The 17430-nt window shown below is 35.5% G+C and overlaps 2 protein-coding genes across 2 annotated transcripts in view; one reads left to right on the top strand and one right to left on the bottom strand.

The window, feature by feature from the left end:
- The first annotated feature begins 1545 nt into the window (after window positions 1-1545).
- Window positions 1546-3701, top strand: LOC137021849 (uncharacterized). The gene is made up of 3 exons (XM_067388826.1): window positions 1546-1603; window positions 2997-3296; window positions 3382-3701. Exons 1-3 carry the CDS (start codon window positions 1549-1551, stop codon window positions 3699-3701), a joined length of 675 nt encoding a protein of 224 aa, XP_067244927.1. The 5' UTR covers window positions 1546-1548.
- Window positions 3702-13190: 9489 nt separating this feature from the next.
- Window positions 13191-17430, bottom strand: part of cacna2d3 (calcium channel, voltage dependent, alpha2/delta subunit 3) — a 52195-nt gene continuing 47955 nt past the window's right edge. Inside the window, exons 36-38 of the mRNA XM_067387157.1 lie at window positions 16089-16201; window positions 15914-15996; window positions 13191-13283 (exon numbers count right to left, since the gene is read on the bottom strand). Of these exons, the coding sequence (XP_067243258.1) occupies window positions 13191-13283; window positions 15914-15996; window positions 16089-16201 (289 nt within the window). The remainder of the gene's footprint in view (window positions 13284-15913; window positions 15997-16088; window positions 16202-17430) is intronic.

The raw sequence follows: 17430 nt of genomic DNA, 5'->3' as shown, positions 1-17430 counted from the left end.
TTAAATCAACTCTGCTCAGAGTACATATGGTCTCTCTCTAAATAGTGTTGAAATAATACTAAAGCAGAGTTTAAGTTAATGAGATAATTAAGCAATTAAGTGATGATTTTGCATTAGTGATGAACACCTGCTGCTAACAAGCAGAATCACTGAAGAAAAGAGGAACACAAGAACTACAACTGACTTCAGTCACAGCCTTATTAACTGCTTAATTATCTCATTAACTTTAACTCTGCTACAGTGTTACTTTAACACTATTTAGAGAGGGACTCCGAGCAGAGGTGATTTAACTCTGGGGATTTTACGGTGTATTTATGGTGAAAAACAGTATAAGGACATTCCCTGAAACCCCCGCATGACATCACTGACGATTATATTTTATGTAAATAGATTTACATTTTACAATATACAACCACAACTAAACGGCTTGGGATTTGTTTTACAAATCTGAGTCAATTGACTTGTTTAATTGACTCAGAGTCAACTCTTACTTTTGAGAGATAATAACATTATATACGGTGCACTTTCAGATTTAAAACTTGTTTTCATTCACTGAGACTCTAGCTATGTTACAAAATCCATAATAGAGGCACTTTAAAATACTGGAAAGAGTTGTTTCCCATGCCCTCCTCCTCAGACTCCACACTCATATGGGTAGACACACTGAGGAAGTGCAACAGGAACATTGTTTACATGCGAAATTGACAACAGAAAGTGAAAAACCTCTTTCTGGGCTTTAAGCCAATTCCATCTCTCAAACAAATCTCCAATATATTTTATCCGTGTTTTTATATGCCTCTGGTCAAAGAGCTTTTTAAATGGTAAGTGATTTACATGGCGATACGCTGTGTTTTCCACTAACTGGCAACCCAGGGTGTCGAAATACAATTGTGTAAATTGGCAGTGGGCGAGATCACAAAGGCCAAAACAAAAACAGACATTCTGACCTGGAAAGCACATTTCAAAGTAGAATAATTGGCTGTAGCAAAGTATTTGAACTTAGCATGTTTCCTAATCAGCACCTTTAAATAATCAGGAAAGAACACTAAAATTAATTAATTTATATTCTTTATTAGATTCAACTTTCAGCTTCAACTTTGAGCTGAAAGCCCACAAGAGGTGTGAAATTGAAGTGTGAATGGCCCACTGAAATTATTTTGAGTGTACTTCCTTTCAGTCGTGATGTGGATGAGCATTTTACATGCTGATTGAATGGGGTTCTACCAACATAAGCACACTTGAAACTTTACTCTTCAAGTCACTTTCACTTTACATCCATGGCGTGAGGCGTTTCAAAAAGTGATGGGGACAATACTGACACTGGCAAAAGGTAGTGGAAACATGTCCTATCCGTCCCACCCACAAATTACGCCAGTGCATGTGCCCGGATCTGCCCTCTGTTATAGGGACAAAGGTGAACATATGGTCACATGATGTACGTTCATCTTCATAGAACTGACTGCACAAGAATTAAATGTTTCCTGTGGTCTAATGTGTAACTTCCTAATTCACCTATTGTTTGAGTCTCGTCTGTTTTCTCTTGCTGGAATGGAGTTGTTCATCTTCATTGCTTTTCTTCTCCTTATGGAGGTTCAGTCTTACAGTAAGTGATCTCTGCTGTTTAATGTTGATTAAACACTGTATGTTCAAATTTGTAGTGAAAAAAAAATTTATCTAAAATATTTCAGCATGTTTGATCAGTATTTAAGTTTTACTTTAGCTATGTCATGTAAAGTCATACATCTTATTTCTACTGCACAAGAGAATTAATTTACATCTGCATGTTTAAATGAAAGTTATTCTGGGGGCTACTGTATATATATGCTGATAAAAGCTATCAGAATCAGGGGAATACATAAGTGCATGAGAAAGAGACTTTTTTTTGCCAAATAAAAAAAAGAAATGGACCCCTTGGTGTTCTTGATATCCTTTAAGACAAACCATGTGCAAATTCATCAGTCAACACCATTGCTGAGTATTTTCTACTTACAACTGCAGTGTATCAAAGACCGTTTCCTACCATCACAAACGTAACCAATCCTGTTAATGTGCGGGGTGAAGCTTTCCTATCAGCTCACTGAGCTCAATTGGCATTTTCACACAGTGAGTGCAAAATCACCTTTAAGAAGGAACAGGAAAAATTGGGTAGATTTAGCAATATAATGGTATGTGATGTATGTTACGATGAACTATACGTCTTTCTCCACTGACTTTGATGTTCAAAGCATTTATAAGAATGCTGATTCATAGACTCTGAGATGGCAAATGGGAACATGGTTTGTGTAACATTAGCAACATATTATTAGCTGTTTGATAATGTAGTCAAGCCAAAGGTTAATCAAATCAACAAACGTTGTGTGTCAGACGGTGTTGAGAGCGATACATAAAATGCATTCTGATACATCAACTTGTAGAGGAACATTACTCTTCTTCTTCTGAATCAGTTTCTGGTTCAAACATATATGGCTGAAATAAATCAATATTTCCACTTGCCATTGTGTAGTGAGGGATCAGGTAGTCTAAGGCTGAGCTGGGACCTGTACCATGACGGTAGTTGAACAAACACAGGGTTATAGGATTAGTTTCAAGTTGACAAAACCAAACCACTCCAATCCAGCTTCATGGTACAGGCCTCTGGTGTGATGGAGTGGAGGCAGGAGCTAATTTGCATATTCATGACTCCATGTAAACTAAATGAAGCAAGTTTGTAGACTTGCATTCAAGCTATTTTAAGGCTTAAAGAAATTATTTTCACAGGAATAAAATGTTTAAATACATCATTTTGATTATCTAAGATGAGTTTTAAGGGATAAAATTATTGACTGCAGAGGGACAGGTAAACATTTTCCATTCATTGTGTAGTTGGATGATGTTGCAAGAACATTTATGAGTTTCAATTTGTTTCAAAGTTTAACCAAAACATTGACCATGATTAGAAAATGATGCATGGTCAGTAAGATGTAATGTAGTGATTGATCTGTTTTTGGTTGTTTCAGAATCTCCTGCAGTAAAAGTGTCTCCAGAAGTCATAAGTGAGTCCAGCTCAGTGAAGGTGATCTGTGAGACTCCAGCAGATGTTACAGTGAATCAGTGTCATTTCTACATTAACAGAGAAAAAGAGAAGAATATTAAACTCAGTCCATCTTGTGAGCTCGATCTCACTGGTGCTGATGTGCTCAGATGGGCAGCTGTAAAATCACCTGCATCAGTCAAAATTAACTGCTTCTACACAATACATGAGCATGGGATTGATAAACCATCATCTCATTCTCCTGATGCCACAGTGACAGTTCTAGGTGAGATTTTTCACTGCTGTTTTGTTTTGGAAAGTGATAATGCAATGTTTTTTTTAATTAATTATGGATTATGTAATTTAAACAGGTCCACTTCAGAAGCCCTTCATCAGTTATAATGGCGATGATGTCCAGCCCAACATAGCCTGTGAAATGCCACTTTCTGTCAGCGATGATGTCACCTGTAATCTCTACACTGAGGATGTTCTTCTGTACATAAGTGTCTCTCAGACTCAGAGGAGACAGTCTGGAGATCATTATTGTATGTTTTATTTAAGTCATAGTGAACTCTTGACAGGATCAGTGAGCAGACAGCTGAGCTGTGATTATTCACTCAACACTGAACCTGAGATCAGATCACCGCGCAGTGACACAATCACCATCGGAGGTGAGGACCTTTTACTGTAATCATTTTTAAACATATGAGCACTTTTAATCATACCTGCACACCTGTAGAATTCTTAAGCCAGTATGATTTATGTAGGTCATTAAAATATTATTATAGTTTGAGCAATAAAATAAAAAATCAATATTTACAACAAATAAAAACATAAAAGTTGAATGATACTGTGCATTACACCTATAGGGCCCTTCTGGACAGATACTATTTTAAAAACTCTTTCAATATGTTGTATAATACATCACTGAAAGGTCAAATACACTAATAACTATATTGGTCGGTATCAGCCTATGAAGTCAGAAACAACATATTGAAGCTGATTCTAGCAGTTGTGGGATGCTGTTAGATAGTGAATAATCTGTGAAATCTTACACAGAACAACTTGTACGTCCTTTTCAGAAACAACCACAGTGTGACTTTAGCAAGTGAACAATCTGATACATTTAGACAGGAAGGAAGAGCTGCTTGATCATGTCAGAGAGCAAGATAATGGCTGCGTCCAAAACACTTACTCACTGCGTAGGTACTTAAATTCAATAAGAGCTTACTTAACGAGTGCCTAAAGAGTACTATATAGCCTGATCTCGTTGAGTATGAATGCGATATGAATTGCTGCTCCTCTCAATGGGGACATCATTGATCCAGAGGATGAGGAAAACCATGTCGTCTGTCCTCCACTTTAAGTATACGCACGTCCAAATCTCTTGAGAATTAGTATGTCACCCAGGTAATTCTCGTCTACTCTTTTATGAATACTAAGGATTCTGACATACTTATTCGCTCACCTACTGCTGTTCCCCTACTATTTACTAGAGAAGTACACAGCAAAATCTCCAGAGTTAAATCAACTCTGCTCAGATTACATATAGTCCCACTCCATATAGTGTTAAAGTAACACTGAAGCAGAGTTAAAGTTAATGAGATAGTTAAGTGATTGATTAAGTTATGATTGAGTATTGATGAACACCTGCTGTTAACAAGCAGAATCACTGAAGAGAAACTAAATAACTACAAATGACTTCCAGCCACAGCCTTAGATTAAATCAACTGAAGATAAAAGACATTAAATTAAACAACTCCACAAACAGCATATCATCTCAGATCATCTCATTAACTTTAACTCTGCTTCAGTGTTATTTTAACTCTATGTAGAGAGGGACCATATGTTCTCTGAGCAGAGTTGATTTAACTCTGGAGATTTTGCTGTGTAGGTGGTTTCGGACGCAGCCTCTGTCTGACGCATAAAGAAGCCTGTTTCTGCATAAGTATCTAATATGATGGTGAGAGGAGAAACTGCAAGCAATTTATTTAATATTTCAAAAGTTTCTTTGTAAATTCATATTGGGTCATTCCTGTTCTACAGCACTTTTCTGAACTCTTTTTATTAATGCACAAATTAATACACGTGTTGAAATCGGAAGTATTTCAATTTAAGTATCTTTCCGAAATATGCTCTGATTAAGCTCATCATATGACATCATGACTTGATTAATTATTACACATGCAAATAAAGAACCATTGCACTGAGTGATTGACAGTCAGTTTAAAAGAACTTTTGAAGGGCTGATATTATCATACAGATTTTTGTATTTTGTCAAATCAACAAATACCACAAACCATTACAGGAAAAGTCAATTGCTTATAGTGATGTTTGTTGCTGTAGTTTTTCAGAATGATGTCACTTCCTGAAGGATGATGTCATTAAAGAATTGCTTTTTAATAGTTTTGATAGTTTAACATTACAAAAGATTAACATGATGGCCAAGTTAACATCATCTGCTTCAGAAGAAACAGACCCAGTTCAGCTGAGCTGTGAGAATACTCTGGTAAACTCTCTTTACAGTTTCAACACGCGCTACCACTGCACATGTGACAACAGCCATGACAACCTGTGAGTAACTGAATTAGTAAAATCAAAAATAAATTATTCTTATTACACCTTGAATTATGTGATAATTGGTATATTTGTAGCTGGTAAGTTACTGATAACTCTGCCTGATTATTCTGAAATAAACAGGAAAAATGATTCCCTTCTCAAAAGTGATTCCCCCTTATAAGTTATTTTTATATTTTTAGACTCACTTTCCAAATCAAATCCGCCAACCAGCACAACAAAGGAAACCACATGTAAGTTCATCCACTCTTCGTTATTGCTAAAATCACTAAATGTTGGATTCGTAAGTCAGATTCAATTTTTTATTTTTTTTATCTGGAATCCATTTGCTCAACTATGCACAGGTAAAGTTTCCAAATGTTGAGCAGCATGAAAGTTCCCAACTTCACTTTGATTATGCTTCTTTTCTCAATGTTCAATTGTTTATTAATTGTTTTTTTGTTTTAAAGAAAACATTTACGTTCAGTAATGCATCTACATTTTGTGCTTTTTTTTTCAGTTTCCATGGCAACCTCTACTCTGCCTATTAACAGAAGAATGTCAGATCTTAGTACTTGGATGGCAAGTTAGTAACCAAATGGGAAGTCACATGACTCAAGTTGAGACTGTGTGGCTTATGAGCTGAGCTCTCTTCTGTAGCATCATAATTTAATTCAAAACCATCTTAGTTCATTTTGTAATGGTCTTTCATATTCCAATTGTTTGTTTATCATAGTTACAGCTATAACTTTTAATTTAAAGATGCCAGTCTTAAAGAAACTTTCATTTTAAATACACACTATGATGTTCTCATTGCAGTTTCAACAGTAACATCCACACAAAAAACTTCACAAAGGGACACAAAAATATGTGAGTAAAGTTTAGTGTTCCAATGAACACATGTACGTAACATTAAAATTCTTTCATTGTGTGTTTATTATATCTGATATGGCTAATTATTTTGCAATGTATTTTCAGCAATAACGGCTGCTGTTTCCACTACTGAAACCCCAGCATCCACCGGAACTGGTAACTTTAATAAATATCAGTAAAACCCCATATAAGAAATATTATTCTTTTTACAGTGACTTCATCAAAGAGTAAAGGTTTTTTTGAAGCTTTAGGAGAATCTATTTCACATTTGTCCAGTTGTTTTGGATTGTTTTCTATTGACTCTGTTTGACCCTCTTCATCATGCTGTTCCTCTAAAGTCCTCGAACACCCAGATTCCCATCAGGACAACACACCAGATCCCACAGCGACTTCCTCTTTCATTATGGCTGAAAATTCAATGTACCAGCCCTCAGGTAATAAAATGTTTCTTTCATTAGATTTTTAATTCAGATTTTTAATCCCCGTATCCGCTTACATATATTTATATATAATCTATTTTTAATCTCAATAATAAAAATGTATCATTCAGATTTTGATCTCCATATCTATTTACATATATTATATATATCTTCCAATGGTTTTTTTTCCCTCCTAGGACTTTTTTCCCAGTGCTAGCACGCTGGGTTTTTCTCCTAGGGGTTTTTTTCCACCCCGGGGGGTCAGCCAACATTGGCTTAATGTAGCACCATCTTGTATATGTTACACATTACCACGCTTGCTTGTACAGCTTATTTTTAACCACTTCTCTTTTTTTTTCTGTGCTTCGAATATGTAAAGCTGCTTTGAAACAATTACCAATTGTAAAAAGCGCTATATAAATAAATTATACTTGACTTGATTAAAGTGGTCATATCATGACGAATCAAACCTACTAATACTAGTACTAAACCTATATGAAACAATTCACAATTCAAAACTTCCTCACTAGTCCAAAAACAGCATTTTTGATGCTCACATATAAGCATTGAGAAACTTGACCCACCCAATCACAATGAGCACATATAGAACAAATACTAAATTCATCACAACACAACACTGTTTAGTGTACGTAAAATGTACGTAACATTAAAATGTTTTCACAGTGTTTTTATTATAACTCATATAGCGAATTATTTTTCAATGTAGTTTCAGCAATAACGGCTGCTGTTTCCACTACTGAAACCCCAGAATCCACCAGAACTGGTAATTTTAATAAATATCAGTAAAACCCCATATAAGAAAAATTATTCTTTTTACAGTGACTTCATCAAAAATTAAAGGTTGATTCACACGCCGATCAACGCCGACAGTCACCAGATTACAGTATGTCATTTCTCTGACATGACACAATCCAACAAACACCAATTCAACATGTTAAATCAGCAAAAACAAGAACTGATCAATGGAAACAGACACCACAGAAACAGATACTAAGTGTTAAAACACTGACAAAGTGCCTATTGCCATTTGTCGGCGTTGATCGGCGTCTTTCTGTGCGGTGTAAATTGGCCTTAACCCTGCTGTGAATAACCCTGCTTTGGTCAAATGTGATTTCACCTGATATCTTTTCTGATGCAGATGTTCACAAAACGAATACTTCAACCGCACCACAGCATCCACAAAAAGGTTTTTCCTTTTTCTGTTGTTTCCATTTTTATTAATTTTGACTGTTGTATGAATTAGACGTCTCTGTGAAACATTTCGATGCACGCAACAAAAGTAAAACAAATCATGTACATCTATCTTTTGTGTATCACTTCAATTGTCAGGTAGACTGACATATATAAAACAACCAAACTAAACTTTACCATAATGCACATAAACATGTATTAAAGTGTTGGTTTTGTTTTGACACAGTCACATGGTTTATAGTGCTGGTTTTCTCTGGTGTTGGTGTCATTCTGACTGGATTCATCTGTCTGTGCTGCTTTGCATGTAAGTTAAGTTTTCAAATGTAAATTCTTTGTTTGTTCTGGTTTATACTGAGTTTAGAATTCATGATAGAATTTATCATGCAAGCTGATATTGAACATGTAATGCTCATTGTTTTGTAGGTAAAAAAGGAAGACAACAGTAAGTTGTTCATGAAGCTTGTTCATGAAGGTTAAAACATTTGTTATTTAAAGTGACATGACTATTTAATGCAGAATACTTCTACATTGCATTAAATCTTTTCCATGTATTCAATTCAGTCTGTGATACAATATGACTCGTAGTATATATTATTTGTAGTCTAGGAACTATGATTGTAAATGTTTAGCACCTTATTTATGAATATGAATGTATGAAAATATGCCATAAAGATCAATATTTGATTCTTAGCAATAAAACGAGATCAATAAGATCAGATGTTCCCAGTCAAGGAATTGGTATGGTGAGTATCTTTGTAATTAATCTTTAAAATCACAAAGTAATAAATATTTATAATAGCATAATGAGTATGGCTTAAATGGACATGACCTTAATTATTCCTAATGTTTTTTAGAGTTCTGCAGAGATATATTCTCTGATCACTTCTGAACCAGTCACATCTCAGCCCATATCTGTGGGTAAGAGAACATCATTCTCTGTAAATGATCTCAGATAATGTGAAGCTTAACAGATGTCACCAAGAAAAACTGCTGAGTTAAAAACATATAGTGAAACTGAAACTGGTGCCATTTTCACTTTAAAATGTTCAGCAGACCAATATTATTAGCCACATCTTCTCTTAAAGGAACAGTTCACACCAAAATGAAAGCCCCTGCTTGAACCCCTGCTTTGATCGCGAAAGTGAAAGTAGCATCGCAGTGCACCTGTGGTCCTATCCCCCCCCCCCCCATAAACAGAAATGTTTTTTTCTTTTGTATTATGTCACTTTGTAAAGCAACACTATGCGCCTATAGGCCACCAGAGAAACACACACACACACACACTGTAAAAAATTACTGTGATTTTAACAGTAAAAGACTGTAAAAATGCTGCGGTGAAAAACTGTTAATTGTTTTACAGAAAGTTTCCGTACTATATACGGTGAATAACTGTAATAGATCTAACGGTACATTTAATGTAATTTTACGGTAAAATACCGTTAAATTCAGTTTTTGAAAGTGAAAAATAACAATTCATTGTAAAATTTACAGTGAAAAAACGTAAATTGACATTCCCGCAATTCCCTGCATAACACTTCACATTGGATATATTTTTGTTGAAATAACTCTGTTTCTTCTTAGTTTTTCCCATTTTTTTCTAATCAGTTGTGTACATTAGGGTTTTATGTTACATCTAATGTTGTTAAATTAATGTTTATTGCATTTTTTTAATTTCATGCATGTTACCATGATGATGTTTAGTGTGTGTGTGAATGACACTGTGTGCTCCTTCTATATATTAGTATTGTCCTCCTCAGCTTGTGGAAAATCTGCTTGTGATGAACTTTGATTCATCATGTGACTCTTATCACCACTGTGTTTGGTGACTGTCAGTGTATTATAAAGATACAAAACAGATATTAGTACTTCATTAGGTTGGTAAATTAACATTATATCAGTTAATGAAATATGTTATTTTACCATAAATTTTACTGGGATTTTTTTTACAGTGTACTGAAATCCAATGTTAAATATACATATTTAAAATGTAAAATTCACATGTAACTCCGTAAGTATGTTTACGGTTTGATGTCATTTTTACAGTATTGTTCTGGTAACCACAGCTGCCGGTATTTTTCCGTAGAAACAACAGGATTTTTTTTGCAGTGCAGCCATCTTTAGAATTTTGTCATTGAACTTCTGTTTTGCGGTAGCCCTGAATATTTCTATGATGTATTATGATATATAAATAAAATGTGAAAAAATCTTGAGCTTGTGTTAACCATAGACCTTAAAAATCCATTGATTTCAGATGCCAACTCCAAAAATACAAAAAAATACATAATCCCTGCAGCAGTGTGTTGCTCTCACATCTATTTTGCAAATGCACTCATTCAATCATGGTGCATCATGTTTGGTATCAAGACATGCATTGATTGTGTTTGGTGTCGTCAAAGCGTAATGCATCTTCATACACCACATTTGAAGCTTTAGGAGAATCCATTTCACATTTGTTTTGGATGGTTTTCTATTGACTCTGTTTGACCCTCTTCATCATGCTGTTCCTCTAAAGGCCTCAAACACCAAGATTCCCATCAGGACAACACACCAGATCCCACAGCGCCTTCCTCTTTCATTATGTCTGAAAATTCAATATACCAGCCCTCAGGTAATAAAATGTTTCTTTCATTAAAGTGGTCATATCATGATGAATAAAACCTACTAATACTAGTACTAAACCTATATGAAAACACTGGATTCACAATTCAAAACTTACTGACTAGTCCAAAAACAGCATTTTTGATGCTCACATATAAGCATTGAGAAACTTGACCCACTCAATCACAATGTGCTCATATAGAACAAATACTAAATTCATCAAAACACTGTTTACTTTCTTTACTTACTTACTTACTTAGAGTCAGAAAAGAGAGGATTCTGCTGTGCCAAATGTCATTGCATTAAGGGAGTTTGTTCATGAAGGTTAAAACATGTTCTTTATGACACTTCTGCATTGCATTACAGGGGTTTTGGTCAATAAACAACAGAAAGAGGGAAATACAAAGGAAAATGAGGTTTGTGTGAACACTGTCACACCACAAACCCACATAACCAAGTGAGACATCCATCATGAACAGAATACCAAGATATTTATCCTGTGTCTTTTCTATCTTTCTTTCTTCTTCCTTCAGAATGTTTACCACCTGTACTGCACGATCCCTGACAAACCAGTTCAGTCAAACGCAGCAGATCAAGTCTACAGTTTGGTGAACTGATGCACTGATGAGTCTCTGTTGTTTCATTATGTACAGTATATCCATTATAAAGCTTCTTAACTTGAAGAAAAATGGGTGTTTACTTTCATTATTCAGTGCTTGGTGTGGAAGCACTTAATATTGGACTTAAAATATTACATTTAATATTAATAGCATTTATTTTTAACCATCCCTTTGTCTGAATTGATCCATTTTAATTGAAAATATGTGGCTTGTCAGTAAAGTTTCTTTGCGAACTATCCATTATACTGTGCCTTCATTTTCAAAACACAGTAAAATGTTGTGAACAAACATATCCAGGATGCCTTTAAAACAAATCTACTGTATCCACTAGTTCCTGTGGAAGATGTCCTTCTGAAGTCTGTACAAAGACGCAAACACAGTTTAGCGAACATTCATTTGTCCTGATGTCTGTACCTCTTCAACTGATCTGGTATCTGTATTCAGTATATTGTATCCAGTGTAGAGTGTCTCATCAGTTATTATAAATGGCTTCTATTTGCTTTTAACAAGATGTGATGCTTGTGTCTGGTGAAGAGTGGGTCTGATAATGTAAACCGATTCGCCGATGTCTTGCAGTCATATTTGCCCGTGTGACACCAGATCCCACAATATCCAACTGAACCATTTTTGGAACTTTAATAAATAAACGATTTGTTTATACTGAGGATGTTTTAAGCTATGAAACTTGCAGGATGTTTTTATGATACAAAGAATATTTAGGCTTATATTTTAAAAGATCAAGGAAAATTTGATCTCTCATGTCAACCCTTTAACTCAGTGAATTATCATTTATTATGTTTGCTATGAATAATTTACATTCAGATGTTCTGTTACATTTTAAGTTATTTAATTAATGTTCAGTCATTGTTTGTGTCTTTGTGTGTATGACCTTGTGCACCATTTAAACATTGGCTGAATTTTATGCACAGGCCACTCTGATTCATCATGTGACTTTCTGTTTTACCATCTGTATTATTATAGGAGTTATCAGTACATTTATCATTATAAAAATAAAAGCTGATTTGGTAATTCGAATCAATTGGTATACTAACATTATACCATTAATTGAATACACATTTTACAACATACAGACACCAATATGCAACACTGTAAACACCACAAACACTATTTTTATAGTGAATTACTGGCAACCATGCTGCCATATCAATGTTGTCAGATTTTATTGCTTTCGTGACTGGTTCTCTGAGAGAAATTAGAGATCCCTTCCTTATCACAACCCAAAAAATTCAAACATCGCATTAGGATAAATAAATTAAACAACCAAAAACTGATGGAAAATATGTTTTTATTTACATAACATGGCTTTCCTTTGATGTAAAGGGAATAGGCAATTAAAAGTTATTTTCCAAGTACTTTTTTTAGGCAGGCAAAACTTATAAAGTTTGTGAAGAATCCACATCTCATCTTTTGATGACAATGTATGCTATTCTTACAAACAGCACTGTGAAATATTCCTATTTTGTCACGTCATGCATCTTAAGACTTCAAATTAAATGCCGAATCAATCTGAGAGGCAGGCAAAAAATAATTAAATAAATTGCATTTTTGCTCAGTTTTTGTCTGTGCTTAACAGTACAGATTAAGACTAAAGTTGAGGTGTATGAAGGAACCTTGAAGAACAGCTACATGGACTGCGTTTAGCTGCGACGGCTCGCGGCGGCCACTCATATCCAGGTATGTTCACTGGTCCACATGTAAGAATAAAACACTCAGCACATTCTAACACTGTCTTTGACGGTAATAAATATCATCTATCTTCAGTAATCCAGACATCACAAAGATGATTTTGTCTCTGTAGACTGAGACTTCATGTTTGGCGGAAGCAAGGCTCTCTGATTTGAGTGTATAGTAAGCCTAATGGGTCAAGGCAGGGGTCAGAGGTCACCTGCTGACCAGGAGCGACAATACTGGGAATAAAATGGCCACCAGTGGAAAACTCAAAGCATTCGCTGATCCACATTCCATAGCGTTCTCCTGTTGGGAAAAAAATATATAGTTAGGGCTAGCAAATCTCATTTGGTAGAGTCTTAAAGGTGCAGTATGTAATATTGACAGCTAGTGGCTGAAATGGGATCTGCAGGCCAAATTTAAAATACTGGAAAGAGTTGTTTCCCACGCCCCCTCCTCCTCAGACTCCACACTCATATGGGTAGACACACTGAGGAAGTGCAACAGGAACATTGTTTACTTGCGCAATTGACAACAGAAAGCGAAAAACTTCTTTCTGGGCTTTAAGCCAATTCCATCTCTCAAAACGCATCTCCAGTATTTATCCGTGTTTTAATATGCCTCTGGTCATAGAGCTTTTTAGATGGATAGTGATTTACATGGCAATACGCTGTTTTCCACTAACTGGCAACCCAGGGTGTCGCAATACAATTGTGTAAATTGGCAGTGGGCGGGATCACAAAGGCCAAAACAAAAACAGACATTCTGACATGAAAAGCACATTTCAAAGTAGAATAACTGGCTGTAGCAAAGTATTTGAACTTAGCATGTTTCCTAAATAGTGAGCACCTTTAAGTAGTCAGAAAAGAAGACTAAAAGTCATGACAACCAACATACATTTATACTCTTTATAGATTCAACTTTCTGCTACAAAATGAGTCCAGATGAGCTGAAAGCCCACAAGAGGTGTGAAATTAAAGTGTGAATGGCCCACCGAAATTATTCCGAGTGTACTTCCTTTCAGTTGTGGTGTGGATGAGCATTTCACTTGCATTGAATTCTACCAACATAAGCACACTTGAAACTTTACTATTTATACAACATTAACTTAATCAGAACTCAAGTGTACTGCAATTAATAAAAATCAAGTATTCATGTTTTCATGTCTGGGTTCCCGACCAAAGATTTTCCTTGGCAAATGGTAGTCATTTATTTAATGATAAATGACTACCATTTGACAAGGAATGGTAGTCATTGGTCAACTAGTCACACTTTAATGATAAGTGTTTTCTGAGTCTGTGTCGACTGCAAAGATGATGTTGACGACATTGACTTGTCAAAGCGCCTATAAAGAGAAATGCTACATTTGCCATGCTGTCACTGTCATGTGACCTATGGCGTCAGTTGCATCTCTTGATGCAAGGCCTCATTTGATAGTAAAGTGTCAGTTGGAAGCACACTTCAAAATCTAGCAGGAAGTAGTAGGTCATCCAGGTGCTTTTCACCTACTGTTTTATGAATATTATGAATTTAGACATACTACTTGGCTCACATATCAGGTTTTTCGCCTACAATATATTATAGAAGTAGGGATATTCGGACACAGGCTTGGTTATGTGGCTAATAATAGTGCATATTTATCTAGGTTAACATTAGAGTTATGTTTTGAAATGATCAGACATGTTTCATAAGATACATTAAGCCATGTTTGATGTCAGTGAATGATAGACGAAAGTTTTCCTGCAGAGTTTGCACGGCACTTTTTTGGGGTCATCCTTTACCCCGCACTCTGGATTTCCTGCCCGAGATAATTACCACATGGACCAGCCGTGTTAATGATCTGTCAGTCACGGACTGTGTGACTTCACTTCATGTGGAGTTGACCGAGCCTTTTCTAATGTTTTGTCTAGTATTAAAGGATTAGTTCACTTCAGAATTCAAATTTCCTGATAATTTACTCACCCCCATGTCATCCAAGATGTTTATGTCTTTCTTTCTTCAGTCATAAAGAAACTAAGGTTTTTGAGGAAACCATTCCAGGATTTTTCTCCATATAGTGGACTTCACTGGGGTTCAATGTGTTGAAGGTTCAAATTTCAGTGTCAGTGCAGCTTCAAAGAGCTCTACATGATCCCAGACGAGGAATATGGGTCTTGTCTAGCGAAAACGATCGGTCATTTACAAAAAAAATAAAAAATTATATACTTTTTAAGTACATATGCTCATCTTGCATTATCTCTGCAATGCGTGTCCATGACTTCACACATTACGTAATCACGTTGGAAAGGTCACGTGTGACATAGGCCGAAGTACCGATCCAGTGTTTATGAAGCAAACGTGCAAAGACTATGTCAAAAACGCCCTTTACAAAAAAAAAGATAAAAACAACAATGTCAGACGATTTTTAAGATGGAAGAGAAAATTCGTTTTTCGCCCTACCCCTACCCCGCTGCTGGGTCGGTACTTCCGTGTACGTCATACGTGACCTTTCCAACATGATTACGTAATGCACATCTCAGAGCTAGTGCAAGATGAGCATTTGTGTTTAAAAAGTATATAATTTGTATTTTTTTTTAGAAAATGACCGATCTTTTCACTAGATAAGACACTTATTCCTCATCTGGGATCTCTTTGAAGCTGCATTGAAACTGAAATTTGGACCTTCAACCCGTTGAACCCCATTGAAGTCCACTATATGGAGAAAAATCCTGGAAAGTTTGAATTTCTTTTTGTCTGAAAAATCTTGGACTGAAGAATTCAATCTTGGATGACATGGGGTAAATTATTATGCAATTTTCATTCTGAAGTGAACTAATCTTTAAGGGACTTGGCCTACTTTTATGTTTTATACTCTTTATTTTATATATTTAAAATAAAATGATGGTGATAATGAAGTGCATCTATGATAAGGTTATTATATAAAATACACATTGTACCTCCGGATGAAATGGATGACAGGACTGTGGCCGTCTGCGATCTTTTTGAAACTTCAGTCTGTCGCACTTCAGAGACTCATTATGTACTCAGAGGTCAAGGTTGACAATTATACAGATATTCATGTAAAAACTCCACATTCAAACAAGCAGATGTTTTTAGTTTGTGAAAGGATATAAATGATCTCAATGGGCTCCATGGTAACCGGAGAGGCGGAAACACAGTCACATTTATTCTCAACAACCACCATGAACAGGTTACTGCTGGGAATCTGCTGAATCACAAACGTCCTGAGTGCGAAAACAGAAAAAAGAAGAGAGATTTTCGTACCCACTTTACAATTAACACACAGCACTTTATGTTAGAAATAAAGACATGAGAAACGCAGCTCTGTTTAATGTTGTCAGATCACGCTATATTTACACTCTACAGTGGGCTGCAACTATTGAGGGCAAAATAACCACATGTAGACTAAAACAGCGTTCTGCAGAAAGGAGTCAGTTAGTGGCTGTGCCTCTCTCACAGTTCTAACCAGACACTCTTTAATTAGAAGCATGAAGGTGACTGTGAGAGGGATGATACATGTTAACATCTGAGGCCTCTCGCTTGTATATTAAATATTTTTACTTTCTATTTTATACTTCATATTACATATACAGTGGCATGAAAAAATATGTGAACCCCTTGTAGAATCTGTGAAAATGAGAATTATTTTAATAAAATAAGAGGGATAATAATTTTATTTTTAATAATTAGTTATTTTTTGTTTAGTACTGTCCTGAGTAAGATATTTTACATAAAAGATGTTTGCATTTAGTTCACAAGACAAAACAATAGCTGAATTTATTAAAATAACCCCATTCATAAGTATGTGAACCATTGATTCTCAATACTGTGTGTGGTTACCTGATGATCCATGACTGTTTTTATGTTTTGTGATGGTTGTTCATGAGTCTCTTGTTTGTCCTGAGCAGTTAAACTGAGCTCTGTTCTTCAGAAAAATCCTCCAGCTCCTGCAGATTCATCAGTTTTCAAGCAGTTTGCATATTTGAACCCTTTCCAGCAGTGACTGTATAACTTTGAGATCTGTGTTTTCACACTGAGGACAATTGAGGGACTCAAACTCAACTATTAAAAAAGGTTCAAACATTCACTGATGCTCCAGAAGGAAACACGATGCATTAAGAGTCGGGGGGTGAAAATGAATCTCAAAATCATACAGTCACTGCTGGAAAGGGTTCAAATATGCAAACTGCTTGAAAACTGATGAATCTGCAGGAGCTGGAGGATTTTTCTGAAGAACAGAGCTCAGTTTAACTGCTCAGAACAAACAAGAGACTCATGAACAACCATCACAAAACAAAAAAACAGTCGTGGATCATCAGGTAACCACACACAGTATTGAGAATCAATGGTTCACATACTTATGAATGGGGTTATTTTAATAAATTCATCTATTGTTTTGTCTTGTGAACTAAATGCAAACATCTTTTATGTAAAATATCTTACTCAGGACAGT

The sequence above is a fragment of the Chanodichthys erythropterus genome, chromosome 6 (genome assembly GCF_024489055.1).
Source record: "Chanodichthys erythropterus isolate Z2021 chromosome 6, ASM2448905v1, whole genome shotgun sequence".
NCBI lineage: Eukaryota > Metazoa > Chordata > Actinopteri > Cypriniformes > Xenocyprididae > Chanodichthys > Chanodichthys erythropterus.
This window is presented reverse-complemented; position numbering and strand designations above follow the sequence as displayed.